Genomic DNA, 8,448 nt, shown 5'->3' with positions numbered 1-8,448 from the left:
GCTGGAGTGCAGTGGCATGATCTTGGCTCACTACAACCTCTGCTTCCCAGGTTCTAGTGATTCTCCTGCCCCAGCCTCCAAGTAGCTGGAACTATTTTTCAGCAGAGACGGAGTTTCACCACGTTGGCTGGGATGATCTCAGTTTCTTGATCTCATGATCCACCTGCCTCAGCCTCCCAAAGTGCTGGGATTACAGGCATCGGCCATTGCGCCCCACCCAGTTTCTTTATCCCATTCTCCTACCCAGGGCTACCATCGAGGAGACCTACTCAAAGGCAATGGCGAAACTCTCCAAGCTGGCCAGCAACGGGACCCCCGTGGGGTGAGTGGGGCAGGGGTCACCAAGGTGGGAACATGGGGAGCCTCTTCCTACATGGGTATCTCTTCACACTCAGGGCATGAAGAACAGAGGTCATCCACCTCGATTATGGAGCTAACCAGATAGAAAGATGTATATCATTCATTCACACACTAACTCATTCATTCATTCATTCATTCACTCATTCCACAAACACTTGTTGAGTGCCTTCTGTGTGCCAGGCATCGGCAGCAACACAGACAGATAAAGATCCCACCACCTTCATGCAATGTACATCTGGTTATGTGACAAGACAGGTGTTAAACACAAACAAAACAGTTTTTTCTGGTGTGAAAAGTGCTGGGAAGGGGACCAGGCTCAGTGGCTCATGCCTGTACTCCCAGCACTTTGGGAGCTGAGGTGGGCAGATCACCTGAGATCAGGAGTTCAAGACCAGCCTGGGCAACATGGTGAAACCCCGTCTCTACTAAAAATACAAAAGTTAGCTGGGTGTGGTGGCGGGCACCTGTAATCCCAGCTACTTGCGAGGCTGAGGCAGGAGAATTGTTTGAATCAGGGAGGTGGAGTTCCAGTGAGCCAAGATCGCGCCACTGCACTCCAGCCTGGCAACAGAGCAAAACTCTTATCTCAAAAAAAAGGAAAAAAAAGTGCTGGGAAGGGAATGAAGTAGGAGTGTGAGAGACTGGGCACTTTCTCTGGGGTGGGCCCAGCCTCCCTGAGCTGAGACCTTTATAGAAATGACCTGGCCATGGGGATGTCTGACGGACAGAGACCCAGGCAGGTGGCTCAGCCAGTGCAAAGGTCCTGAGTCCACAGGCGTAGCTTATTCAAGGAAGAGTGAGGATGCTGGCATGGCTGCAGGCTTGGGTGACATGGAAAGCAAGTAGGAAGGGAGATGGCAGAGCATGACACACAAATGACTCTACATGAAACTTTGTCCGAGCATGGCGGCTCATGCCGGTCATCCCAGCATTTTGGGAAGCCAAGGTGAGAGGATCACTTGAAGACAAGAGTTCAAGACCAGCCTGGGCAACATGGAGAACCCCCTTTTTTTTGAGACGGAGTCTTGCTCTGTCACCCAGGCTAGAGTGTGGTGGCGTGATCTCGGCTCACTGCAGCCTCCACCTCCGGAGTTCAAGCGATCCTCCCACCCCCGCCTCCCGAGTAGCTGGGATTACAGATGCCTGCCACTGTGCCCAGCTAATTTTTGTATTTTTAGTAGAGACAGGGTTTCACCATCTTGGCCAGGCTGGTCTCGAACTCCTGACCTGGTGATCCACTCGCCTTGGCCTCCCAAAGTGCTGGGATTACAGGCGTTGGCCACTGCACCCGGCCCAAGAAACCCGTCTCTACTCAAAATGCAAAAATTAGCCGAGCATGAGGGTGTGTGCTTGTAGTCCCAGCTACTCTGGAGGCTGAGGCGGGAGGATGGCTTGGGCCCAGGAGATAGAGGCTGGAGTGAGCCATGATTGCACCATTGCACTTCAGCCTGTGTGAAAGGGTGAGACCCTGCCTCAACAAAACAGAACACATAATGTGGTTCCGATGGCATTTGCAATTTTCTCTGTGGCTGCTATAAGGCAAAAGTTCTGTCAGGAGGGCAGGAGTGGAGGCAGCAGTAGGAGCAGGCAGGAGGGAGGCTGGACGGGGCTTCTGTTGAGGGGGAGGCTGAATAGACTTGATTGGGGCATGTGGTGTCTCAGCCACTCTTTTTTTTTTTCTGAGATGGAGTCTCGCTGTGTCACCCAGGCTGGAGTGCAGTGGCACAGTCCTGGCTCAGTACAACCTCTGCCTCCCAGGTTCAAGCGATTCTTCTGCCTCAGCCTCCTGAGCAGCTCGGATTACGGGCGCGCGCCACCACATCCCGCTAATTTTATTTTTTTCCTTTTGAGATGGAGTCTGGCTCTGTTGCCCAGGCTGGAGTGCCGTGGTGCGATCTCGGCTCACTGCAACCTCCGCCCCCTGGGTTCAAGCGATTCTCCTGCCTCAGCCTCCCGAGTAGCTGGGACTACAGGTGTGCGATACCAAGCCCAGCGGATTTTTGTATTTTTAGTAGAGACAGGGTTTCACTATGTTGGCCAGGATGGTCTCGATCTCTTGACCTCATGATCGGCCCTCCTCTGCTTTCCAAAGTGCTGGTATTACAGGTGTGAGCCACCACACCCGGCCACATTTTTGTATTTTAAGTAGAGATGGGGATTTCACCGTATTGCTCAGGCTGGTATTGAACTCCTGACCTCAAGTGATCCACTCGCTTTGGCCTCCCTAAGTCCTGGAATTACCAGGGCCTGGCTTTAAATTCTGCTCTGATGTTCATTTGCTGAGGGCCTTGGGACGAGCTAAAGCGCTCCCTATGCCTCGGTTTCCCCGTCTGTCGCAGGCCCGCCTCTTACGGTTGTAATGGAAATGAAATGAATGAGTACACATTAATGTTTAACAGGGCTCAGTGCACAGGAGAGCCTGTGCCAGCGCTCTCCTGCGGTGGGTGAGCCTCATGAGCCCTGGGTGTGACCTTGCCTGCCCCCAGGACCTTCGCCCCGCTCTGGGAGGTCTTCCGCGTCTCCTCGGACAAGCTGGCGCTGTGCCACCTGGAGCTGACACGGAAGTTGCAAGATCTCATCAAGGACGTTCTCCGCTACGGCGAGGAACAGCTCAAGACCCACAAGAAGGTGTGTGTCGTGGGCGCCACCTAGGGGGTGGGTGGGTGTGGGACACCAGCAGCTCCCAGGACCCCAAATCTGGGACCTTGGAACCTGCAGATGTGAGCCTCTGAGAATTCCGTTCAGCCCAGAGTCTCATACGCATTGTTGAATTTCAGACTTGAAAATTCCAGACCAGGAGTTAGCACACGGCGGCCCAAGGGCCAAATCCAGCCCACCCACCACCAGTGTTTGTACAGCTAAGAAGGGTTTTTTTTCCCTTGTTTATTTATTTATTTATTTTTGAACTTAGAACAGAATTTATTTGTAAAACTGGCACAAGCCTAAGTTCTAGAATAAATCAGAGTTTCAAAACTAGCTCCCTAAGTCCAGAATAATGACTCGAGAGAGATTTTACCCTACAGTGTAGCAAGGCTGGGTTTATCCAAACCAATAAATAATGCTATATTAGAATCTTGATCCAGGGATTGTGATGATGTTAGACAATCCATGATGTCCACAATTAAGTTAATAAAACCCTCACTCTAAGAACAAAATAGGACCTGGCGCGGTGGCTCACGCCTGTAATCCCAGCACTTTAGGAGGCTGAGGTGGGTGGATCATGAGGTCAGGAGATCGAGAGCAGCCTGGCCAATACGGCGAAACCCTGTCTCTTCGAAAAATACAAAAATTAGCTGGGTGTGGTGGCGTGTGCCTATAGTCCCAGCTACTCAGGAAGCTGAGGCAGGAGAATCATTTGAACCCGTGAGGCGGAGGTTGCAGTAAGCTGAGATCACGCCACTGCACTGCAGCCTGGGCAACAGGGTGAGACTCCGTCTAAAAAAAAAGGAACAAAATAGGATGCTTCCTTGTTTATTTTTTTTCCCATTTATTTATTTTATTGCATTTTAGGTTTTGGGGTACATGTGAAAACATGCAAAATTGTTGCATAGGTACACGCCTGGCAGTGTGATTTGCTGCCTTCCTCCCCATCACCTACATCTGGCATTTCTCCCCATGCTATCTCTCCCCAGCTCCCCATCCCCCACCGTCCCTCCTCTATTTCCCCCCAACTGACCCCAGTGTGCAGTGCTCCCCTCCCTGTGTCCATGTGTTCTCATTGTTCAACACCCGCCTATGAGTGAGAACATGTGGTGTTTGATCTTCTGCTCTTCTGTCAGTTTGCTGAGAATGATGGTTTCCAGGTTCATCCATGTCCCTACAAAGGACCCAAACTCATCGTTTTTGATGGCTGCATAATATTCCATGGTGTATATGTGCCACATTTTCCCTATCCAGTCTATCGTCGATGGGCATTTGGGTTGGTTCCAGGTCTTTGCTATTGTAAACAGTGCTGCAATGAACATTCGTGTGCACATGTGCTTCCTTGTTTATTTTTAAGAGACAGGGTCTCACTCTGTCACCCAGGTGCAATGGCGTAATCAGAGCTCCTACAAGTCTCAAACACTTGGGCTCAAGTGAACCTCCTGCCTCAGCCCCCACAGAATAGCTGGGACAACAGGGTCACGGCTCTGTGCTTTGGCTAATTTTTATTTATTTATTTATTTATTTATTTTGAGACGGAGTTTCACTCTTGTTACCCAGGCTGGAGTGCAATGGTGCGATCTCGGCTCACCGCAACCTCCGCCTCCTGGGTTCAGGCAATTCTCCTGCCTCAGCCTCCTGAGTAGCTGGGATTACAGGCACACGCCACCATGCCCAGCTAATTTTTTGTATTTTTAGTAGAGACGGGGTTTCACCATGTTGGCCAGGATGGTCTCGATCTCTTGACCTCGTGATCCACCCGCCTCGGCCTCCCAAAGTGCTGGGATTACAGGCTTGAGCCACCGCGCCCGGCCGCTTTGGCTAATTTTTAAAAAATGTTTGAGCCACAGTGACTCATGCCTATAATCCCAGCACTTTTGGAGGCTGAGGCGGGAGGGCAGCTGGAGGCAGGATCCTCCAGGTGTTTGAGACCAGCCTGGGCAAATAGAGAGAACCATCTCTACCAACAAACAAAACAAAACGAAACTGTCCAGGCGTGGTGGCACATGCTGGTAGTCCTAGCCACTCCGGAGGTGAGGTGGGAGGATCACTTGAGCATGGGAGGTCAAGGCTGCAGTAAGCCATGATTGTGCCACCGCACTCCAGCCTGGGCAACAGAGCAAAACTCCATCTCAAAAAAAAGAAAAGAAAAGAAAGAGACAGATGCAGTGTCACTGGTTTATATGTGCGTGTGTGTGTATAAATATATATATATTGAGTCGGAGTCTTGCCCTGTTGCCCAGGCTGGAGTGCAATGGCGCAATCTCGGCTCACTGCAACCCTCCTGGGTTCAAGCAATTCTCCTGCCTCACCCTCCCTTGTAACTGGAATTACAGGTGTGAGCCACCACACCCAGCTAATTTTTTGTATCTTTAGTAGAGATGGGGTTCCACCATATTGGCCAGGCTGGTCTTGAACTCCTGACCTTGTGATCCATCCGCCTCGGCCTCCCAAAGTGCTGGGATTACAGGTTTGAGCCACTGTGCCTGGCCTGGTTTTTATATTTTCAAAGGGTTAGAAAAAAATCAAAAGAAAAATAGTATTTCACGACATGTGAAAATGATATGACAGTTACATATCAGTGCCAGTAAATAAAGTTTAATTGGCACAGAGTCAACCCCATTGATGTGCCTGTCATCTGTGGCTGCTTTGCACCGCAACGGCAGAGTCAAGTGTTTGTATCAAGCCAAACACATTTACTGTCTGTTCCTTTACAGAAAACATTTGCCAACGGCTGTTCTAAAGCACTGGAAGATAACAGATATTCATATTTACTATTTTTAGACTCTTGAAAACCTAGAATCTTGGCAGATCCGTTTTAGACTCTTAGAATTCCACAATCTCCAAAGCTTACAATTGTAGAATCATAGATGCATTGCATTCACAGAGTTTCAAAATCTGCATTTGTTTAACTTTTGTGTAAAAAGGGAGTTGGTAGTACTTTGTTTTTGTTTTGTTTTTTTTTGAGACAGAGACTCGCTCTGTCACCCAGGCTGGAGTGCGGTGGTGTGAGTGATCTCAGCTCACTGCAACCTCCACTTCTTGGGTTCAAGCAGTTTTCCTGCCTCAGCCTCCCAAGTAGCTGGTATTACAGGCGTGCACCACCACGCCTGTCTACTTTTTTGTATTTTTAGTAGAGACAGGGTTTCACCATGTTGGCCAAGCTGGTCTTGAACACCTGACCTCAGGTGATCCACCCAGCTCGGCCTTCCAAAGTGCTGGGATTGCAGGCGTGAACCACCGTGCCCAGACACACTAATTTTTAAATTTTTTGTAGAGAAGGGGTCTTGTTAGCCAGGAGCAATGACTTACACCTGTAATCCCAGCACTTTGGGAAGACGAGGCGGGCGGATCACTTGAGATCAGGAGCTTGAGACCAGCCTGACCAACATGGTGAAACCCTGTCTGTACTAAAAATACAAAAATTAGTCAGACGTGGTAGAACACACACTTGTAATTCCAGCTAGTCAGGAGGCAGAGACTGGAGAATCACTTGAACCCAGGAGGCAGAGGTTGCAGTGAGTTGAGGTCACAATATTGCACTCCAGCCTGGGTGACAGAGTGAGACTCTGTCTCAAAAAGAGAGAGAGAGAGAGAGAGAGAGAGAGAGAGAGAGAGATGGGGGGGTCCTGCTGTGTTTCCCAGGCTGGTGAAACATGTAACATATGTGCCTCAGCCTTCCAAAATGCTGGGATTACAGGCATGGCCCATTGTGCCTGGAATGGAGTGGAATTTTAAGTGTAAAAGCAAGTCAGGTGTGGTGTGGATGTCTGTAGTCCCAGCTACTTGGGAGGCTGAGCTGAGGTGGGAGAATTGCTTGAGCCCAGGAGATAGAAACCAGCTTAGGCAACATAGTGAGACCCCATCTCTAATCCCAGCACTTTGGGAGGCTGAGGCAGGCAGATCGCCGGAGACTCTTAGAATTCCACAATCTCCAAAGCTCGTAATTGTAGAATCATAGATGCATTGCATTTACAGAGTTTCAAAATATGGAGAAAACGGTCTCTACTAAAAATACAAAATTAGCGGGGCAGAGTGGCGCATGCCTGTAATCCCAGCTACTTGGGAGGCTGAGGCAGGAGAATTGCTTGAACCTGGGAAGCGGAGGTTGCAGTGAGCTGAGATCGTGCCACTGCATTCCAGCCTGGGTGAAAAAGCAAGACTCCATCTCAAAAAAAAAAAAAGTGGTTTAGCAATTCTGCCACTTTTTGTCATAAAACATGGGTTAGAACAAGCACCTTTATCCATATGCGGATTATTTCTAGAGAAACATCACAGTGATAATTGGGGAATTCTAGGCTGGAGGGCCCATATATGGGAGGCTTTTTCCTGGCTTACCCCTTACAACTTTCGGAAATATGAACCATGTGTAAATAGTATCTATTTTAAAAGTTAAAAATGGGCCAGGCGTGGTGGCTCACACCTGTAATCCCAGCACTTTGGGAGGCCGAGGTAGGCAGATTACCTGAGGTAGGGAGTTCAAGACCAGCCTGACCAATATGGAGAAACCCTGTCTCTATGAAAAATACAAAATTAACTGGGCATGGTGGTGCATGCCTGTGATCCCAGCTATTCGCGAAGCTGAGGCAGGAGAACTGCTTGCACCTGGGAGGTGGAGGTTGTGGTGAGTCAAATTGTCGCATTGCACTCCAGCCTGGGTGACAAGAGCAAAACTCCATCTCAAAAAAAAAAAAAAGTTAAAAATGGGCCAAGGTGGGCAGATCACAAGGTCAGGAGTTTGAGACCAGCCTGACCAACATGGTGAGCCCTCTTCTCTCAAATAAATAAATAAATAAAATTTAAAAATAAAAGTTAAGAATATTTTGAAATGAAAAACATACAGGCCAGGCATGGTGGCTCACGTCTGTAATACCAACACTTTGGGAGGCCAAGGCAGGTGAATTGCTTGAGTCTAGGAGTTTGAGACCAGCTGCCTGGGCAACATAGCAAGAACCTGTTGCTATTAAAACACGCACAGACAAGCCGGGCATGGCAGCTCACGCCTGTAATCCCAGCACTTTGGGAGGCTGAGGCGGGTGGATCATGAGGTCAGGAGTTCGAGACCAGCCTGGCCAAAATAGTGAAACCCCGTCTCTACTAAAAATACAAAAATTAGCCGGGTGTGGTGGCACGCGCCTATAGTCCCAGCTACTCGGGAGGCTGAGGCAGGAGAATCATTTGAACCCAGGAAGCGGAGGTTGCAGTGAGCCAGGACCATGCCATTGCACTCCAGCCTGGGCGACAGAGCGAGACTCCATCTCAAAAAACAAAAACCGCCGGGGGCGGTGGCTCACGCCTGTAATCCCAGCACTGTGGGAGGCCGAGGCGGGTGGATCACGAGGTCAAGAGATCGAGACCATCCTGGTCAACATGGTGAAACCCCGTCTCTACTAAAAACTACAAAACATTAGCTGGGCATGGTGGCGCGTGCCTGTAATCCCAGCT

General features: G+C 49.6%; 1 protein-coding gene across 1 annotated transcript in view; it reads left to right on the top strand.

Annotated features, from left to right (window-relative positions):
* The window catches only part of FCHO1 (FCH and mu domain containing endocytic adaptor 1), a 41,812-nt gene that overhangs the window by 13,617 nt on the left and 19,747 nt on the right, over positions 1-8,448 (top strand). Inside the window, exon 5 of the mRNA XM_032267917.1 lies at positions 2,847-2,988. Within this exon, the coding sequence (XP_032123808.1) occupies positions 2,847-2,988 (142 nt within the window). The remainder of the gene's footprint in view (positions 1-2,846; positions 2,989-8,448) is intronic.

The sequence above is a fragment of the Sapajus apella genome, unplaced genomic scaffold (assembly GCF_009761245.1).
Source record: "Sapajus apella isolate SASKATOON/1434 unplaced genomic scaffold, GSC_monkey_1.0 scaffold173, whole genome shotgun sequence".
In the NCBI taxonomy this organism is placed as follows: Eukaryota; Metazoa; Chordata; class Mammalia; order Primates; family Cebidae; genus Sapajus; species Sapajus apella.
This window is presented reverse-complemented; position numbering and strand designations above follow the sequence as displayed.